Raw genomic sequence first — 21,515 nt, 5'->3', positions numbered from 1 at the left:
TGGGGGTCTGGGACCTTTCCAGCTTCCTGCGTTCTGCTGTGGGCAGGAGGCTGGGAGGGGCGGGGCCGCGGCCGGGGCAGCTGACACCGACTGGCCAATGGCAGGTTTATTCCCTACCACGTGACACCGTGACCAGTATATTAAGGGGGGCAGTTGCGGCTCAGGGAGGCACGGCATTGGGTCGGCAGGCGGCGAGCGGCTGCGTCGGGTGTGGTTTGTTTCGGTGGTTCATCCCCCTCCCCTCCCTTCCTTCCCCCCCCCGGGTTTCATGTCTCTCGTCGTTTTGCTTTCCATTGCATTTTTGTTGTTTTTTTAAATTTTATTTTATTTTAATTATTAAACTGTTCTTATCTCAATGCATGAGCATTACCCTTCTGATTCTCTCCCCCATCCCACTGGTGGGGGAGTGAGCGAGCGACTGTGTGGGGCTGAGTTGCCGGCTAAACCACAACAGTGGCATAGATTGTCTCTAAGATGTCTTTTTTTAAGTCATGATATTGGATGTAGACTACTGTTAAAAAGAAAATAAAATTAATTTAGTTCTGTAGCACTGTCTTCAAACTACCTCTTCTGTTACATCAGCATATTGGTTTACTGGGTTATTGAAACAGTCTTGGATCAGAAAAGCTTTAGGGTACTTTTGTGTAATGACTACTCTAAGGTTTTTGGTTTGGGTTTTTTCTTCCCCGTTCTGTGATATTTGGACATGTGCTTATAGCTGTTCTCAGATGTGTTATGAGGATTAAATGATGTTTATATTGTACCTTGTTCAAAGGCTGAGGGAAATTCTAGTCAAATGAAGTATTTAACTGTGGAAAGCCTCATAAATTAGCAGAAAATTTTCACAGAATCACGGGTTGGAAGGGACCTCAGGGATCGTCTAGTCCAACCTTTCTAGGAAGAGCACAGTCTAGACAAGATAGCCCAGCACCCTGTCCAGACGACTCTTGAAGGTGTCCAATGTGGCCGAGTCAACCACTTCCCTGGGGAGATTATTCCAATGTGTGACTGTCCTCACTGTGAAAAATTTCCCTCTCGTGTCCAATCGGAATCTCCCCAAGAGCAACTTGTGTCCATTCCCCCTTGTCCTCTCCATGTGACTCCTTGTAAAAAGGGAGTCTCCATCTTCTTTGTAGCTGCCCCTTAAGTACTGGTACATGGTGATGAGATCCCCTCTAAGCCTCCTTTTCTCAAGGCTGAACAAACCTGGTTCTCCTAGCCTATCCTCGTATGGCAGGCTTCCCAGTCCTTTGATCATCTTAGTGGCCCTTCTCTGGACCCCTTACATCCTGTCCACATCATAAATTTTGATTTTATTATTTAAAAGTTCTCAGATCTCTTAAACGTTTGGCAATGCCTGCTTTTCTCAAAGCCTGTGTGTATGTTAATGGGTTAGGGTCAGCTAGTAGCATTTCATTTTACAGTTTCCTGCTTATTTAAGAGGGAGGCTGATGACTGCTGAAGGGAAGTGACTTCCAAGCCGTAAATGGAAGGCTGCCCTTGCAGCTTCGTGATCTGTGTGGCCCATGTTGCTTAGTCTGCTGGCTGACTCTCCTCTTCTGCCCTCCAGCAGTTTAGGCCATGACTGAATGTGCCTCTGCACTTCTAATGAACAAGATAATTTTGTATAGGAAAACCATAGCTTTTTTGTTTTAGCAAACTTCAGTTGCTAAATTAGAAGCCTCTTGAGGTATCATGGGAACCTGTGAGTTCTTTGCCGTTGTGAGTATAAAGGTCAGTAGCATTTCTGAGACCTTCTGGCAGAAATTGCTGGTGTAACTTGTAACTTCCTTGGGGCAGTGGCACTGCTGAACACTAGTGCTTATTTGGGGATGGTATTTTTTGGAATTCTGCCTTGTTGGCGAATGGAGTGTTTCATTGGTATTCAGCATGCTGTTGTTGCAGGCCACTGGAAAAATAAAAGCTCTACAGTGGGCCCAACAAGCAGAGACACAGATCCTTCCAACATAATGGGCATCATGGATGAACTTTTCAAACAGGAAATGTGATTTAATTTTAGGATTGAACTAAAGGAACACATGGTAGATTAGAGAAATGCCTGGCATTTTGCAAATGTGGCATTAAACCCCACCGTGCATGAGATGAACTGTTTAACAGTAGGTATGGTATCCGTGAAAGATCAAAGAAAGATGTTGGACTGGGGGGTTGGAATGGATGGCTGACATGTACTTGTCTGGAACTGTGGAAATGGGTGCACATTGGCCCCCTTGTTGAAGAGGCAGACTCACATGATCTTCTCTTATTACTCTGGATGGCTATATATAACTTATTACTCTGGATGGCTATATATAACTTATTACTCTGGATGGCTATATATAACTTATTACTCTGGATGGCTATATATAACTTATTACTCTGGATGGCTATATATAACTTATTACTCCTATGACATTATAGCAGTAACTAAAACATGGTGGGACAACTCAGGTGACTGGGGGATCACAATGGATGCTTATATGCTCTTTTATAAAGACAGGCAGTGTAGAAGAGGTGGAGGAGTTGCAGTCTACATTAAGGAAAATCATGAATGTATCGAAGTAACTATGGTGATTGCAACTGCTCTATTGAATGCCTCTGGGTTAAAGTCAAAGGGGTCGTCTCCAAGCAGGACTTCACAGTGGGTGGTAAATAGCTCTTTTTCCAAGTGGCAACCTGTCACAGGTGGGGTCCCCCAGGGATCGATATTGGGCCCAATGTTATTCAACATCTTTATAAGTGATCTGGATAACGGCATCAAGCATAGCCTGATGAAGTTTGCGGACGGCACCAAATTGAGTGGGGAAGTAGACACTCCAGAAGGGAGAGCTGCTCTGCAGGAAGATCTGGATAGGTTAGAAGAGTGGGCTAACAAGAACCTTATGAAGTTCAACAAGGAGAAGTGCAAGGTCTTGTACCTGGGAAAACATAATCCATGAGTGCAGCACAGACTGGGATCCACCTGGCTGGAAAGCAGCTCTGTGGAAAGAGACCTGGGGGTCCTGGTGGACACGAAGCTCAACATGAGCGAACAGTGTGCTGCTGCGGCCAAGAAGGCCAATGGGGTGCAGGGTTGCATCAAAAAGGGCATCACCAGCAGAGATAAGGAAGTCATTAGCCCACTCTACTCAGCACTTGTCAGGCCACACCTGGAGTACTGTGTACAGTTCTGGTCCCCGCTATACAAAAAGGATGTGGACAGGCTGGAAGGGGTCCAGAGAAACCACCATGTACCAGTAGTTAAGGGGTAGCTCCAAAGAAGATGGAGACTCCCTTTTTACAAGGAGTCACATGGAGAGGACAAGGGGGAATGGACACAAGTTGCTCTTGGGGAGATTCCGATTGGACACGAGAGGGAAATTTTTCACAGTGAGGACAGTCACACATTGGAATAATCTCCCCAGGGAAGTGGTTGACTCGGCCACATTGGACACCTTCAAGAGTCGTCTGGACAGGGTGCTGGGCTATCTTGTCTAGACTGTGCTCTTCTGAGAAAGGTTGGACTAGATGATCCCTGAGGTCCCTTCCAACCTTTTGGTTCTGTGAACTTCCTTGAATGCACATGTAGCTAGGATTGATCAGTCCTTGGTAAGCTAATCTTTTTGAGGCTGTTGATGGGTGGTTTTCTTAGTTTATGTGAACTCGGAGAAAATGAGGTGATTCTTGTTACAAACTGAAATAAATTGGAAGAAAGTTTTTCGCTTTCACTTTCTTCTATTTAACCTGCCTTTCCCTTTCTTTTTAGATTTACTAGTGTATTAGAGTCTCACTCATATGGCTAATCATTAAAACCGTGGACATAGTACTACAGGGCAAGGCAGTGATTTATGCAGAATGGCCTGAAGACTCCGAATGCCTTAATTCTTGAAACTTGCATTAATGTGTATGTGGTTCACTTGGATGTTTGACTGCTAATACAAGAGTGAGCTCTTGGCAGATGGTGTAGCAGCACCTTCTGCTTAGGTGTGAATCTGCACTGGTGGGAAAAGAAAGAAAACTCATTTCACAACACTGTTTTCTGTTTATTTTTAGCCATATGAGAAAAAGGTGTCTCCTTTGTATCTCCAGAACATTGAGGATGCTTACAAGAAAACCTTCTTACCAGAGATCAGGTTAGCAAACCAAAAGGTTTTTTCTGTTAAGTCTTTGAGTAAAAATGTGTGCAAATCCTAAAATCTCTGCCAATATCAGCAAATAAAATAATGTCATGTGAGAAATCCTCCTGTGTTATATGGTACAATATTATGTCATAATGATGGGGTATAGTATCCATGCCATAACACCTGTGTATACTTCTGTGTAGTTACCTCTGACATTCGAGAAGCCTTATGCCAGTATTAGAATATTGGGCAATTAAAAATGAAGTCGTCTTAGGTGTGAGCTTTACAAAGCAATTTTTTTTTGACTTGTAACAGATTCAGAGTGGGTGAAGTGTTGTACAAAGGTCAATTAATGAAATCCAATTAATTTACTAATCTCATATGTTGCAAAGCTAGGGAGCCCTGATCTGCAGTATGGTTTTTCATCTTGCTGTCTTGGGGCATTACAACTTTGCTGTCGTGGAGGCAGATACAGGGAAGCATAAACTTTTTCCTAGTTAAAAGAGCACTTCAGGAGCAAAGCCAGGAATCAGGTCTGTTTCCTCTGCAAAAACAAGTTCTGTTTCCCTTTCTGATGGTATTCTGTATGTGGTTGGCATTGACACCTTTGCTTCTCTTTCTGTTACCTTGCATCAGTGGTTGGAGTGCTTTCTTGGAGTGATGTCCAAAATGCCATAGCTGTAGCCGTGCGTTTGTGTTTGCATGATCTGAAGAGAGCGTGATGCAGTATAAGCTTTTTCTCAGGCCTTTTTGGATAGTTGGGAATTTTTCTCTCCTAAAAAACTCCTTTCAGTTGTCATAGCTTTGTCTAGTGTCTTGATAGTGGTACGGAGGGAGAGGAGAAAGGCTTTCAGATAAGGGACTGTTCCCTTTTCTAGTTTTGTTTCTCTGCCTCATGACGCATCCACGTGATAGCCTTCCAGGCTTGAAAAGGATTTGATGGACTTGTTGGTGCTGGTGAATAAAGACTGCACTGCTGCCTGCTCTGAGAGACTAAAGGTACTCTTCTCTGGGCTCCCCTGGCTTTCTCTAGCTGGGAAGTAAGAATGTGTGCACTGTAAACTTGAGATGAGACTATTATAGTTTGCCGGCTATCCCAATTCTTATAAAAGCTCTATCAAAAATCAAGTTCTAAAAATGTGAAGGCACATGGACATAAGCAGTCTTGGTCCCTTGTAAACAAATAGCTTTCTGGAAGGGAAACTTAAAGGTCGCAGAGCCAGACCTATTTACATCAAAACGATCTGTAATGGCACGAGGTTTGGTGTGTGCATGAAGCTGATTACTGAGTTCTGCTTAAGTCAAAGTAGGTCTTCAGGTATGTTGTAGCCTCCTTGTTTCCCCTTGCGTTCTTCATCTCCCAGGGTAAATCAGTGTAATTGCGCTGTCAGCAGTTGAACTGAATAACTTCATATTGAACTTGTCATTCATAGACGGCAGAAGTTGTTGGTGCGATGTATGGTTAGCTGCATCCCAGCATGCCCCCCCCAGATCAGCAGCTGGTGTGTGGCTCTCTGAAGGAAACGGGGGCTAAGGTTGGAGAGGGAGGGTGGGAAGCCCTGGGACTGCCATCCCCCTGAGGGCAGAACTGTGTGAGTTTACTGGTGAGGAGAAAAACACTGCTTGTTCCTTGGATCAGATCGAGCCCCAGGAATATACTCTGTGTTTAGTGAGGCTAAATCCTAGACTAGCTGGTCCTGCTGTGATTTCAACTCTTTCCCCTTTGTATGTACATGGTCACTACACTTGTTAAGCAAGCACCCTCTGGTTGGCATCCTCATCAGCAGATTGGCGTACCATAGCTTGTCAGATCAATCTTTGTGCTTGGGTCTGAAGGACATCTCTGTCCCCTTGGTGTGGGGGAGCTGTGAATGTGTGAAACAAGCTTTGTGCATCTCTGGACCTCACTGGCTTATATGTTGGATAAATATACAGAAGCTTCAACTGTCTTTAACTGTTTGCTGGCTTGCAGAGTGATGCAGTGAACTATACTCACACCCAGCTGTTAGCTTCCAGGCAGACTAAGTATTTGATTCTCTAACTCTTAAGGATGACCAAAATCTGGTCCACACAGGCTGAAAAGAATTATAGTTTTTAAGACTCCTGCTTACTTTCCATGTTCAAGCTTATGTTTGCTCGTTCTCTTGTTTTTCTTGAAATGCAGTAGGAAAATAGTCTATTTTGTTACTTAGCAAAATTCCGTTAGCAAAGTTCCGTTTAATTGGAGCAACCTGATGCTGCTTGAAGTGATGTGTTTTGCAGTGAATATTTGGCCATCTTAAAGTTGGTTCTTCCTTTCTAGTCCGACGTGTTTATGATTGTCTTTTTACTGTTTCTTTTGATAGTGATTTGTGAGCCCAGTGCTGTGGCAGGTACTATCCTGTGATTTTGAATAGGCAGCTTTTGTTTTTATTTTGATTTTTGCTTTCCTGGACCAAAGCCCTAAGATTGCTAATGTTCTCTTTCATATCCAATACTGTGTCCGCTGAGTAGTTGTTTTCTCTTAATGGAAGGCTTAATCATCTGCAGAGTATCAAGTGATTTGATCTGCATTGTTAATGCAATTGCCAGTATAAGACTCTGGTGAAGTCTGACCTCTCCCTTTGATTACTGACAGTTGATATTGCAGATATGAGTATGGGTGCTATGCTGTCACAGCAGCTCCCTTTCAAAGGAGGCTATTTACTTTTTTTTCTGTGGCTGAAGAGTTCTGTGAGGCATTATGCTTTGCTCTCAAGCTGAGAACTAACTCTTTAAGTAGTGCCCCTACTAGGACCACCAGTTGGAATGGCTGACTAAGAGCTTGGGAGTTTGTAGGAGTAAAACGCATTTTGTAATTGGACTTTTTTACCAGAGCTGTGTTAATGCAGACGGGTAGCTAGTTTGGACTGCTGCAGTTAAGGTTTTTTGATAATGTGACTACTGAAAGCAGCAATGTTTAGATTGCCAGCCATAATCCTGATTAAGCTTGGGAGCTGTTGTGCTAAACAAAAAGTCTGCAAATTCTTCCCAGTGCTCTTCAGGTTTGTGTGTTGTTTGATATACTGTGCATATTGGGCTTCCATTTTATTTTCTCTGAAGTTTTTGTTAGCTAAAGGAAAAGTCTTCCAGGGCAGCTGGAGCAGGTTTGGGAACAACTGATACTGAGGGCAGATGTGTGTATGTGAAACATGTTTGTATAGGAGCTCCTCATGTGGAACTGCTCTACAAGTGGCTTTTCTGTGAAGGCTGTTGCAGGAATAGGGAAACGATCTCGTAACCAAGAAGCTATTACCTGTTTAAATGGTTTTTCTACTTACAGATCCTGCTGCCTGCGTTGTATTGGTTCAGTTAGCTCAGTGTTAGTAAATAATGATGAATGAGTATATTCTTAAATTAAAAATTAACCAGTTATTAATGTACTTGTTATAAAATAGAAGGTCTACAGAGCTTTTGGGTTAGGGTGGTTGAAAATTTCACTTGTTTTCAAATAGATTGGGCAGGTGTATTGTATCTGGGGAAGTTTCTACTTTAGTGAAATGGGAACAAGTTCATAAGTGGGTTTTCTTGACTATGTAGGTACCACAGTGTCACAACCACTGTTGGGTTGCACAGTTTGGCAGAGGTTAAACCCCTTTACTTTCCAACTGACCTCAGATAATTCTGAGAGGTTGGGGGTGGCTGGGCTTAACTTCTGATTAACTCAAATGTTTTATCGTGACTAGGTTCATTTTACAATCTCAGAAACAGAATTAAGACTCAAAATGGAGTCAAGTGCCAAGTCACTTTATTTGGCCAACAACAAATACTCAAGAGAAAAGGTGAGAACGAGAGAAAAAAGTGAGAAAGGGAAAGAGGGGGAGAGTTGCAATAGCGACCATCATGGATCTGTGGCCTCCTGCCAGTCCGATGTACCTTTGCATCCAGTCTGGAGAATGTTCCAGAATACTCCTCGTGGTCTCTGCTGATTTCCCCTTTTTAGAGCATTGTCCTCTTGCATAGACAGTAACTGTCCTGCATACCCACACCTCCCACTTGGCAGTGGGGCACATGCCCAGTACCATCACTAGAGGGTGCTCGAAAGTTCTAGAAGGTCCAAGCCCCCCATATGTTGTCAGTCGACCCTGGGCCCAGGCGCATGCACAGAGGACATGTGCTCCGAGACAACAGGGCACACACTCCTGTCCAGTAGAGCTCACTTGGGCTGCCCTGGTGATTAAACCGTCCCACTCTGTTGTCAAGGTGATCAGACTTCGGTAGTTCAACTGTCCTGCCAACAATGTTGAAACAAGTTTCTAGTCCCTTATGCACAGGCCGTTTGCCCCTTAAAAATAATTTTCCCTCAGGAATGAAGCAACCTATATGTCTAATAGGAATTCTGTTGCAAAAACTCTGTAAGCATTCTAAAAAACTGTAAAGGCTGTGGTTCTGTGTTTGTGCCTTTTAACTTGAATTCCGCTTCATTTTGGAGCGGGGGGGAGAGAATGGGTAGAGCAGTTGTATTGAGGGAATTCAATTTTTTTCTCTTTGCAGTGAGACCAGTGAAGTTCTGCAGTACACAGCAGCTGAGGCAGAGGATGTGGAGAAGGTAAGAGTTCGTTGCATGTGGTGATTTTTGGTTTTTTAAACATCCAAGACTAAGATGCAGAGAGAACATGTTGTCCTAGATAACAAACTTAGCAACAAACACTGAATGCATTATGGCAAAGATCTGGGCTGGGTCCGTAGTAGACTGTTTTGATGAGCAAATGTTTTGTCAGAGTGGAAATCCCACCCACCATCTCTTTTGCCAAGATACCTGGCTATCTGAGCAAGCAAAGTCCCCTGCCCTGAAGACCACCTGATTAACACTAATTTTTTTTTTAGTGTCTTTTGGCTGATGGAAGTTATGGTGGGTGTTACCAAATTTGTTTTGCTTTTCCAAGCAAATCCTGTGAGGGAAGCGGAAACAGCATTTTCTGAGCCTCTGCTGGGCTGTGCAGTGTTTGGTGGTTCAGTCAGCATCCCTGTTTGAAGTGGCTGGTGGGATGGGCAAGACATAGCTCAGTTTGGGAACTAATGGCATTAACCAATAGGTAAGTCACCCCCAGCATTCAGCTGAGACTTTGTCTACCAGTATAGGCTCTGTCTCTGTTGGCTTTTGCCATTGAGCAGCTTCCTATGATCCCGGTTGGTGCACAGGTTCCTATGTGATAAAATAGCTGTAGTTTTCTAAAAGCAAATCACTATTTGGTTATAGCAAACAGCTGGGTAACCAGAGCTGTTATAAGCATTGTAACTGGGTTATTCATCTGTATCAGCTAGCATGTGGTGTCTAAACTGCAGTTTTTTCCTCCAAATGGTTTTGCCAGGCACGTTAGCCTTGGGCCAAGCCAGATAAATTGCCTTCTTACCACTAGAAATAAACCATCTCTTATTATGTGACAGGATTAACATGAGATTACTGTTTCTTCCTACTTCACTGTGTAATTTTTTTGGAGTAGATGTAATATATTTGCCTTATTTCAGCAAATATTTTTGCTCATGGATGGCTACTAGTGGGATAACAGAATCCTTTTGCTTCCCTGTTAACTTTTCTCTGTAGCTGCTGTGCCCTGCTGAGAAGAGCAACAAGCTCTTTGTAATTCTGGACATATTTGTATTGGGCCCATTTCAGTTCTAGGGATGAAAGTTACATGGTGAATCCCTCAAAGCTCACTTAGAACTCTGTAGTAGCAATAAGGATCTAAGCAGTGCTAAAAATGTCTTTTCAGATATGTCTTCCTGATTTCAATATTTTCATCTGTGTTTCTGGTTTGAAAGCTCTGATAATCCTTCCATAGTCCATGTAATGCTATCCTTTCCTCTACTGGGCAGGGGGAGATTGGGTTATATTGCTTTTTGTGTTAGAAAATAGGTCCAGACCTTTGCACAGCAGTATGTGACTAATTGCTAAATCAGCTGGGAAGAGAGAAGTAGCCGGGTGATTTCTCTGAGATGGAAAACCTACTAGATTGGGAAGGAGAGAAGTTTGGGAAAGTGTACAGGCTTTCCCAAATCAGATGCAGAACAACATTTGTTTTGGTATACCAGCACCTGTCCACCCACCTGTACTAAATACTATATTCAGCAGGTAGCAGGCCATCTTACTGCAGAGGTTTGCTTGTAGTTTTGTGGGGGCACTTCCATTTTGCCACAGAATATGCCCTTTCTAACTAACCCTCCAAGCCAGTGCTTAACTAAAGATCCACAAGTCTGACCTTGGTATTCATAGCAAGGGAGGTTTCTGACTGCTTACTGCCTTTGGAGTTGTTGGTGGGGTTTTTTTTTGTGTTCTTTTTTAAAAATCATATTTGAATGTTTCTGTTTTGCAGGAGGCAGCCTGTTACTGCCATGCTCACTCAGATAGACTGGATTTGACTGGTATCAAGTTAATTTTCTTTGCAAGAGCCTGTATGGTGCTGTGCTTTTGTTCTGATCAAAACGGTGTTGATAATGCACCAGTATTTAGGTATTGGTGAGAAGTGCTTCTCACTCTGCCCCCTGCGATTAGGCTGGGGGTATGCAAGAGATTTGGGAGGGGACACAGCCAGGACAGCTGACCCAGTCTGAGCAAAGGGATATTCCACACCACGTAACATCATGGTCAGCAATAAAACTGGGGGGAGCTTTTTCCAGATTAGCTGTTGCTTAGAGCAATCCTGAAAGCAATGGGCTAGAAAATCTCCTGGATCTTTGAGTTTTGTTCGTGCCATTGGAGTCAGTGATAAGTCTGTTTCAGCTGAAGTCTGCAGACAAGTTTCTTCTCTTAAGCCGGACTTTGGAGAAACAAAATGTGGATTTTAGTTGGCCTTGTGCATTACTGTAGCTTGTACCTAATATCCTCGTGTTCCCAAGCAAAACTTTATGCAAAGCAGGAAATATTGGTAAGGACTTTCCCAGTCCTAAAATGTAAGCCCCATTGGCTTCATTGCTATATGTTTTTATGCCTTTTAGTTCCTTACTGTTATGAGAAAATGGTGGTGTGTTACATCTTGGATCCTGTCCTGTCGTGACTGGACTTCTAGACACTTATGCACTTGATTATAGAAGTTATAATTATTAACCAGTAGATTTAGTGAGGCAGTTTGAGTTTATACCCACAAAAAGCGCTGGTGGCTTCAGTAAGGCAGCAGATGAATAGAAGTTAACTGTGAAACTTCAGGGAGGCAACCGCTTGCAAACAGCTAGTTTTGGAGTACTGCAAAAATAAATTAATTTCTGAAAATGAGGTGGGTTTGGAAACTTAAAAATAAAAATTCCAAAAAAACAAAGACCTTACCCTTTGTTCTGAGATCAATCTTATTTATGCAGATAGCTACCAGTGACCTTTACCAGCTGATAATTCTGATATGAATTCTTCTGTATCAAGAGGATGGGCGTGGACTCTTTTCAGTGGTGCCCAATGACAGGACAAGGGGCAATGGGCACAAGTTGGAACACAGGAAGTTCCGCTTAAACATGAGAAAAAAATTCTTTACTGTGAGAGTGACAGTGCACTGGAATAGGCTGCCCAGAGAGGGTTTGGAGTCTCCTTCCGTAGAGATATTCAAAATCTGCTGGGTCGCGGTCCTGTGCCCCCTGCTCTAGACGTGCCTGCTCAAGCAGAGGGGTTGGACAAGATGATCCCCAGAGGTCCCTTCCAACCCCTACCATTCTGTGATTCTGCATCATTTTCATGAAGGGAAAAAATGACTGAAGAAGGTAAACCTTTACATTTTGTCTTAGTCCTGGAACTGTTTCGAAGTAGCTCTTGAAGGTCTGAGACTTCATTCTTGTGAGTACTCCTGTGAAAAATCAAAAGCGCAGCATCTTTGTTCACGTGTGCATTAAAAACAAAGTATGGCGTTAGTGTTAGCAAGGCTGGAGTGCCCCTGTTTTTGTGGGGAGGAATAAGGCATGTAGCAGCTGGCAGGCACTTGTTGAATTTCACATACCTACAGCCACAGTGAGGATTCTGCTTTGCAGTGAAAAGAATCCTCTGTGGCAAGGAAGATCATCATCCCAGGAATTATATATTCTCTGCTATGTTTTCAGGTGGGTTTTTTTGAGGGACAGAAATAGAGAATTGGGAAGAAGCTTAAATGAACAAAATAACAAGGTCAAGGTGTGGATACGAATACTAGGCAATTATAGTTAATTTTTCAGGGTATCAAAAAAGAAAGGATAACAAGATTTGAGAACCACTGTGTTTCAAGAAGGTAGCCACAGATGTTTGGTAGAAGAAATAAGAGAAAGTTGGAATGGGGGCGTTATTTGCTTGTTTCTTCCCCTTCCTTCTCTCTGAGCATGTCTTGGAATTGTCAGAATAAAGCAGTTTGTTTCCTCCCTACATTTTTATGTAGTAAAACCCATTGCTAGAGATTCTATTTTAATCCTGTAAATCAGGATTTAAAGCCAGTTTAAAGCTCTTACTGCTCAAGTAGAGAGTCTGCCAAGCTCAGAAATCTTGTCATCACTGTACATACAGTCATCAGTATGCACTGATGTAGTTCTTAATTTGGTTGGACAAATCTGGACTAGAGGAAGGATTATTGTTTCGAAGACAAAGTACAAGATGGTATCGTATTTTCATTGTGAGAGGTTAGCTATAGAGGTTGGTACTCTTTCCACATCAAATAAAGTTGTTTTCCCTTCTGTTCAGATGCAGTTTATTTTTGGAATTAAATAGTTGAAATTATTGTGGCTGGAAAGCTGCCTGGTGGAAAAGAACCTGGGGGTGCTGGCTGACAGCCAGCTGAACATGAGCCAGCAGTGTGCTCAGGTGGCCAAGAAGGCCAATAGCATCCTGGCTTGTATCAGGAATAGTGTGGCCAGCAGGAGCAGGGAGGTGATAGTGCCCCTGTACTCGGCACTGGTGAGGCTGCACCGTGAACACTGTGTTCAGTTCTGGCCCCTCACTACAAGAAGGACATCAAGGTGCTGGAGCATGTCCAGAGAAGGGCAACGAAGTTGGTGAAGGGTCTGGAGAACAAGTCTTATGAGGAGTGGCTGAGGGAGCTGGGGTTGTTTAGCCTGGAGAAGAGGAGGCTGCAGGGACACCATATCGTGCTCTACAGCTACTTGAAAGGAGGTTGTGGTGAGGTGGGTATTGGTCTCTTCTCCCAAGTAACAAGCAATAGGACGAGAGGAAATGGCCTCAAGCTGTGCCAGGGGAGGTTTAGATTGGATATTAGGAAAAATGTCTTTACTGCAAGAGTGGTCAGGCTGCCCAGGGAGGTGGTGGAGTCACCGTCTGTGGAGGTGTTCAAAAGACTTGTAGATGTGGCACTTCAGGGCATGATTTAGGAGGCGTGGTGGGGTTGGTGGTTGGACTTGATGATCCTAGAGGTCTTTGCCAACCTTAATAATTCTATGATCCTATGAAATTTGGAAATAAGGGTTGGCAGGAGGGATTTGGATTTGATCTGTTTACACAGGTGTATCCTGTTGATAGCAATGTTTAACTGGTAGCTAGCTTCAGTTTACAGATTATTTGCGACGTGATTTGGGAGCTTAATATTTTTTTAATGACCTCATAGTTTAATGGCTTTTGATTTGCTCATAGCAGACATTCACAGCTCAGAAATGATTTTGTTTGAAGTGTGCTTTAAAAAGATCAGCGTTTCATATTGTAATTAATATTCGTTGTAGTGGCTAAAGTTATAATTAGTGCTGAAATGAGCTTCATTAGGGTGTTTCAGAGTGCTTTTACATGATGATAAAACTAGGGATAGAAAGTTATCTACATGTTTAAATTTTTTTTAAAGCCCTGCATATTAAAAATAGTGGGGGTAGAAAGTAAATAACACCCACCCCCCCAAAAAACCCCAACCAACCAAAAAAAAACCACAAAAAAACCCCACAACCAAAATCGTTCCAATTCCTTTGTGCTTGTGGATAGTGTTTTATATTAGATATCAGTTTTATTCAGTGTCACCAGCTTGCAAAAACTGGAGATGATGGTGAAAATGGGAGGCTGCTGACACACCAGCTTCACGTTGCATTCTTTGACAGTGCAGAACTGTAAGGCTCCAGAGCTGGCCCACATGAATTTATCCACTGTAGGAGATGTATGCAGGCTGAGCTCCTTCCTACAAGCTGTGGGCTGAGCTCTGTAGGGTTGAGGCCTCTATTGCTCATTGTGGCCATCTCTTTGCTTAGAGAAACAACCTGTGAGGAAGGAGTTTGGAGAGAATCACAGACTCACAGGTTGGAAGGGACCTCAGTGATCATCTAGTCCACCCTTTCTCGGAAGAGCACAGTTTCTTCCAATTTATTTCAGTTTGTAACAAGAATCACCTCATTTTCTCCGAGTTCACATAAACTAAGAAAACCACCCATCAACAGCCTCAAAAAGATTAGCTTACCAAGGACTGATCAATCCTAGCTACATGTGCATTCAAGGAAGTTCACAGAATCAAAGGTTGGAAGGGACCTCAGGGATCATCTAGTCCAACCTTTCTCAGAAGAGCACAGTCTAGACAAGATAGCCCAGCACCCTGTCCAGACGACTCTTGAAGGTGTCCAATGTGGCCGAGTCAACCATTTCCCTGGGGAGATTATTCCAATGTGTGACTGTCCTCACTGTGAAAAATTTCCCTCTCGTGTCCAATCGGAATCTCCCCAAGAGCAACTTGTGTCCATTCCCCCTTGTCCTCTCCATGTGACTCCTTGTAAAAAGGGAGTCTCCATCTTCTTTGGAGCTACCCCTTAACTACTGGTACATGGTGGTTTCTCTGGACCCCTTCCAGCCTGTCCACATCCTTTTTGTATAGCGGGGACCAGAACTGTACACAGTACTCCAGGTGTGGCCTGACAAGTGCTGAGTAGAGTGGGCTAATGACTTCCTTATCTCTGCTGGTGATGCCCTTTTTGATGCAACCCTGCACCCCATTGGCCTTCTTGGCCGCAGCAGCACACTGTTCGCTCATGTTGAGCTTCGTGTCCACCAGGACCCCCAGGTCCCTTTCCACAGAGCTGCTCTCCAGCCAGGTGGATCCCAGTCTGTGCTGCACTCATGGATTATGTTTTCCCAGGTACAAGACCTTGCACTTCTCCTTGTTGAACTTCATAAGGTTCTTGTTAGCCCACTCTTCCAGCCTATCCAGATCTTCCTGCAGAGCAGCTCTCCCTTCTGGAGTGTCTACTTCCCCACTCAATTTGGTGCCGTCCGCAAACTTCATCAGGCTATGCTTGATGCCGTTATCCAGATCACTTATAAAGATGTTGAATAACATTGGGCCCAATATCGATCCCTGGGGGACCCCACCTGTGACAGGTTGCCACTTGGAAAAAGAGCTATTTACCACCACCCTTTGGGTGCGGCCCATCAGCCAGTTCCCCACCCACTGCACAGACCACTTGTCTAGGCCATAACGCATTAATTTCTCCAGGAGGAGGCTGTGGGGGACCGTATCAAAGGCCTTGGAGAAGTCCAGGTAGACAATGTCCACCGCCCGCCCCATGGCAGCCAGGCAAGTCACTTTGTCGTAGAAGGCCACCGGGTTTGTCAAGCACAATCTGCCCTTAGTGAAGCCATGTAGGCTTTTCCCAGTCACGTGCTTCATTTGACTTGTGATGGCCCCCAGGAGGATTAATTCCATAAATTTCCCAGGGATTGAAGTAGGGCTGATGGACCTCCCTCGATTTTACCCGGTTCCTCCCTCGAGCCCTTCTTGTAGATAGGGGTAACATTTGCCTTCCTCCAGTCCTCTGGGACATCCCCCATTCTCCACGAATTCTCAAAGATTATGGAGAGTGACCTTGCGGTGATGTCAGCCAGCTCTCTCAACACCCTCGGGTGGATGGCATCAGGGCCCATTGATTTATATAGGGGTCAAGCTCCTGTAATAATTCATGTACTAACTCTTCCTTCACTGATGGTGGGTCGGTGTTTGGATCAACTGGCAATTTTGTTCCCAAAGCCTGGGACCTGGCAGTGCTGGTGAAGACGGTGTTGAGGACCTCTGCCTTTTCACCATCATTGGTGATTGACTCTCCTTTTCTGTTTAACAGTGGTCCTATGTTTTCCTTCTGCTTGTGGTTGACATACCTGAAGAAACCTTTCTTGTTATTTTTGACATCTTCGGACAGTTTCAATTCGAGCTGGGCTTTTGCTTTTCTAACTGCATCTCTGCACGCTCTGGCAATGCCCTTGTAGCTCTCAATGGATAATCCTCCACTTCTCCATCTCTGATATGCTTCCCTTTTGGATTTGAGTAGACCCAGGAGGTCATGGTTGAGCCAAGGGGGCCTTTTGCTCTGCTTACTTCCCTTTCCTTTGTAGGGGATAAACTGGTTTTGTGCTTCCAAGAGAGAGTTCTTGAAGAACTCCCAGCACTCATTGGCTCCTTTGTCTTCCATGGAAGCTTCCCATGGAATCCCTCCCAAATGAGCCCTGAGTGAACTGAAGTTTGCTCTTATAAAATCTAGAACCCTTGTCTTAGTACTGACCTTCAGCACGCTCAGCAGGATCCCGAACTCCACAATATTATGATCACTGCAGGCAAGGCTATCACTAACTGAGATATAACAAAGCAGGTTTTCTTGGTTTGTGAATAGCAAGTCGAGCAGTGCCTCATTCCTGGTTGGCACACCTAAGTAAGCTGACAGATCAACCTTTTGTGGTCTGGTGTCTTTGCCTCCAGAAATTAGTTGATTAAGAACAGTGTCACCTTCTGCTGCTCACCACCCCCACTCCCGCCATCTCTTCCAGCAACAGCACTCACCAGATCACTGTGAAACCAGCTTAGAAACTGTAAGCTGTTGTTAATGAGCTGCTGGGAAAGGTATCTTCTGATTTGATAATAAGAGGCAAATCTAATTTGGATACAGGTTTCTTTTTCCTGCAACATATTCTGAGCCCGATTGCTAGCATCTGTGTTATTAGTCCTGTCATCAGCCATAGTGGTGGATTTCCAAAGCTTTGCTGTGGAGTAGAGAAATAATTGCTTTTGCATAGCTAATGGGAAGTATGGTGGAGGTTCAGCTTTTAAATTAAAGAATTAAATAACAGATACTTGAACTAACTTACCATATGCCTTTCTTCCTTGTTATATCATTGAACACTTATCTTGGGGAGTTGTGTTACAGGAGTTTGGTAGGACGAAGCACTTTGAAAATGAAGTTTTGAAAACTCCCTTAAATGTCTGTGATGCAGTTTTCTGTAGCGTTTCCTGAAGGTTGAAACATTTTTTCCATCAACAGGTAGATTTGTGGTTGGCTTTTTCTTTATGTGAAAAGTAGGTTTCTTATGCTTTCAGCTACAGTATCTGGCTTGCCAACTTTGCCTTTTTGTAAGACATCAGAAATGGTTGAAGAGCATCTAAACTTCCTTGAAGTTTTAAATATTCTTTGGTAATGTCATGTCAACCATATTTTTTAAGTCTTTATCAGCAAAAATAGTCTTTAAGACATATAAATGCCTCAAGGAGAATGGTTGTGCAGTCATATCTCTAAGCCATTATTTCTTACCGTAAAAACATAATGCTGGTAATAGAGTGGACTTTTATAGTCAAAACTACTTTGTAACAGCTCTTTGTTATTGCCTTTTAAGTGGTAATAGATGGGATTTAGTGTTTGCTGTGATTGCAGGGGATAATTATAGTGGACTTAATGCAGAGTAAAGAGTAGAAGCATCTTTCAATTACTATTCTGTCACTCACTTGATTACTGGCATTTGCTTACTTGTCGTCAATGGATTGACAGTGTGTCATCAGGATTTCATTCCTGACCTCATAGCTTTATCCTTTCCTTCTGGAAAAGGCCTCTGAAAAGCGGTGTTTGGAGCTGTAACAACCCACTCCTTCCCAAGTTGCTTCAAGGTACTAACTATCTCGACCTCATCATGCACCTTAAGTGCATCCTCCTGACACTAGTTCAGGTCTCCTTCAGTTCTAGTCAGTCATGTGTGACAACCTCAGGCTCACCTTAAGCAATTGCCCATTGGACCAGCAACAATCTGTTTTCTGATGGAGCCAGGCTGTAAATGAAGCTCAAATATGGGATTGATAATTTGGGGGATGCTGGAGGAGTGATTTGCTGAGCGGACATTACTTCTATGAATGATTCTGGGTGCTGTGCTGTGAGTTTTACCTTTCCTTTCTGCCTGGGGTGAGTGCATGCATGGGTAGGTCTTGATGACCAATCAAATCAGGAGCTTTTGGACTTCCATCAGTATGGCTACTTCAGGGTGTTTGAGTTTTCCAGCCTGAAACATGCCTCGTTTTCTGTGATGTGAACCCTACGCAGCAACACCGGGAGGCGATTGCCAGTTGCTCCTCAGCCTGTCTCAGTATGCACTAAACCATTTTGAAAATCAAAAAAACCAGGCTTCCTATGTAGCATGATGTTTTTTGTCTGCAACAAAACGGGGTTAAATTTAGATTTATTTCTGTTTCTTCCTCATTCTGCTGTAGAGGTAGGGTTGTACCTTCTTTGCTTCCTTTCAGCCCCAATGGCAGGTTGAGGAAGAGTGTCTTAGATCAGATAAGAATTTGGAAACAAGACGCCTCTCAGCTGATTTTGATTTATTCCCTGCCATCCTCTGCTCACGAAGGCTGAAAGCACTAGGAACTTTAGAGCTGGCCCCCACATGTCTGCCCAGTACTTCTGGAGGTCATGGCCCTGCCATAAATATGAGGGGGAGATACGTTACCTTTAAATGATTGCATTATTAATACAGCTTTAACTGTGAAGCCTTTTTGCTGGATGACTTGTTTAATACGATATTTTGATTATTTCATTGATTTGAGCGGTGTGTTGGCTGGTTTCTGTTTTTGTTTTTTTTTCTTATCAGACCACCTCTTAGGGTGATTTTTATCTTCTGATTCCAGGTAATCGAAGACATTGAGTACCTAAAGTTTGACAAGGGGCCATGGCTGGAGCAGGATGATGTTTCTTTCCATCATTTGAGACTTCAGTAAGTATGGTGTCTTCCAGTGACTGAACATTACTTAGCATCAGATCTCAGGAGAGAATGGTGAAAGCCTTGAGTTTTTAAAGGTATGTTTATATTTGCGCTCTGATTTGGTCTGTTGTCATAAGTCAGCGGTGATAGCAGGCTTCTGTAACATTGGTGCTTGGCACTGTAATACGGTGTGGCATTTTGCTGCTGCTGCTAATTGATTAGACAGGAGACTCCAGATGAATAGATCTGATTCCATTAATGAAGCACAGGAACTCTCCACGCATTCCTGAAGTGCTGTGACCTGTGGCCCTTACTTTTGGGAAAGTATTTTTGTGAGCACTTCTGTTCCTGTGTGATCACAGAAAAATGTTTAATTTTAAAACTGAGCATTTATGCAGTTGGCACGGTGGTTCCTCTGCTGCCCTGGCAGTGTGACATCCTCCATCAAAGCTTGTTGACAGAGTGACTTTGTAGGAAGTTTTATGTGGTGCTGTTTAGATTGGCTGTATTTGGAGTGGTTTTTTTCTAAAACTAGTCTAATTTCTTATGCTGTCTGATTTTTTTTTTTAATCTTTCCAGCAGTTAAGAAGCTGGCTGAACAGAGTGTAGCAGGGGAAAGGGAAAGAGGCAAACTTGGGGGACTGTTCCATAAGTCCTTTTTTCCTCTTTTTTTCCTCTTTTTCCCCAGACTCCCAGTAAATAATCCTAAATAGAAACTTTAATCCAAAATCACAGAATGAAATATTGCAGTTTTGTCATTCATACTCTATAATAACAAGGGGGATTGTAAAGTATAACAATCTAAGTGTGTTTTTCTTTGTTAAAGATCCTTGTCCATCTAATTGGATGTGAAGAGATCAAACTCAGATAGTGGCAAGCACCTTGCTGGAATAGAATCAGATTTTATTATAATAATTCTCAAGTACTCAATGAGTATCTGTCCTCCAATTCAGCTGTGGAGTGCTACTGGTGGGGCTGCATGTGTCCCCAGAGCAATGCTGAAAAGAAAGGTAGCCCTCCAAATTCTAAAAGATGCATTGGAGTAAGTTAAATTGTTGGGTTGTTTTTCCTCAGGCTTCTGGTATTCTTTGCCTTTTAATTTTCTGTGCTGTTATTTCAGACACCTCCTGAATTTAGAGATAATGTTCCTTTTCTATGGTCCTTCTATCAAGGGGTGAATACAGACCACAGAAGAGCAGTGTTATGTGGTATCTAAGGAACAAGTAATGATTTGGGTGCCCTTTAAGTACCTAAGAAGAGGTTTCTTCATGTAGTAATTAAAGGATAGCATCTGGTGACTTAGACCCTGCAAAGCTACCAGTCAGATTTCCTTGAAGGAGAAAATAACAGTTAAGTTGCTTGTTTTCCTGTAGCTTCACACTAGTGTAGGTATTATTAATTGCAGAGTGCAGGCGGGAGTTAAAGGAAAGCATATGCTTAAAGAGCAGTATATTAAGATCTTGTGTGAAAATTGTACTTCACAGCTGAAGACTGGAATAAATTGCATTAAGGACTCAATTTTTTTAATTGAACCCTGGGGAAGGGTGAAAGGGTCTGTTGTACAAGGCCCTTGTCATTGCAGATAATAGGAAATTATTTCTTCTATTGGCAGTGTACAGTTGTTTTAAGATCTTACAATGCAACAAACTGGTGATTTAAATGTGTTTATGGTTTGAGTTTTGCTGTTTCCCCCTGCCTTCAGAATAGCATTCTGAAGCTTCAGAATAGCAAGATAGCATTCATATTTGGACAGATGATGAATGTGCTTGATGTTTGCATTGAGTCTTCATTTGGTGCTGGGGTATTAGGGCATTGATCGAATGTGGAATGACAGATCCAATGCCAATTTTGTGCTCATGCCTTGCTCAGATGAATGAGGAAATTGTGGGTGATGGGGAAGAGCACCTTTTTATAAAAATGCGTAGGTTTGGACATAATCTTTTCTCATGTTAACTCCAGAAGCACAGGACAGACATAGACATGAGTCTCCTGTCTCAGCTTGCACAGACTTTGCTCATGAAAACGTATCAGGCCCAGTGCCAGACAGGGAACAGATGTGTATGGACGAACAAATGCTGCAGGGAGCCTGCTCTGCTGCGTGACTTTCGTGTTGGAATCGCATCCCAGAGCATCAAATGGCAATTTCAGGTGCTAGCTCATGAATGTTAAAGCTGATGCTTTCCTTACTTTTCCCAATGCCGAAGTAGAGAGCTTGTGCCACCCAGCCTTCTGCAGATCTGCAGGTGTCCTATTCCTACATTTATTTTTCCTTTTGGAAAGGGTTTTTTAGCACGTTGCTGGTGGGCTGCCTGTTCTGTATGCTGGCACATGCTGCCCTCTCGTGGGTGTTTCTGGAACGCTACAGCAGGTATTTGTTTCTTCCATCTGCAATTGTTTCCTTTGCTGACCTCCCAGCATTTTGCACAGTCCACTCATTCTGACTCGGGCTATTTCAGATCTGATGCTGCCCAGAAGTCAGAGGGGCAGTGCAGCAGGAGGCAGGGCGTTGCAGTCATAATCCTGCTCTGGCA

At 43.3% G+C, this 21,515-nt stretch overlaps 1 protein-coding gene across 1 annotated transcript in view; it reads left to right on the top strand.

The window, feature by feature from the left end:
* The window catches only part of NDUFA10 (NADH:ubiquinone oxidoreductase subunit A10), a 48,581-nt gene that overhangs the window by 7,540 nt on the left and 19,526 nt on the right, over positions 1–21,515 (top strand). The window contains exons 6-8 of the mRNA XM_064452207.1: positions 4,030–4,109; positions 8,610–8,664; positions 18,911–18,996. Coding sequence (XP_064308277.1) covers positions 4,030–4,109; positions 8,610–8,664; positions 18,911–18,996 — 221 coding nt within the window. The remainder of the gene's footprint in view (positions 1–4,029; positions 4,110–8,609; positions 8,665–18,910; positions 18,997–21,515) is intronic.

This window comes from Phalacrocorax carbo, chromosome 5 (assembly GCF_963921805.1).
Source record: "Phalacrocorax carbo chromosome 5, bPhaCar2.1, whole genome shotgun sequence".
NCBI classification, from domain to species: Eukaryota; Metazoa; Chordata; class Aves; order Suliformes; family Phalacrocoracidae; genus Phalacrocorax; species Phalacrocorax carbo.
This window is presented reverse-complemented; position numbering and strand designations above follow the sequence as displayed.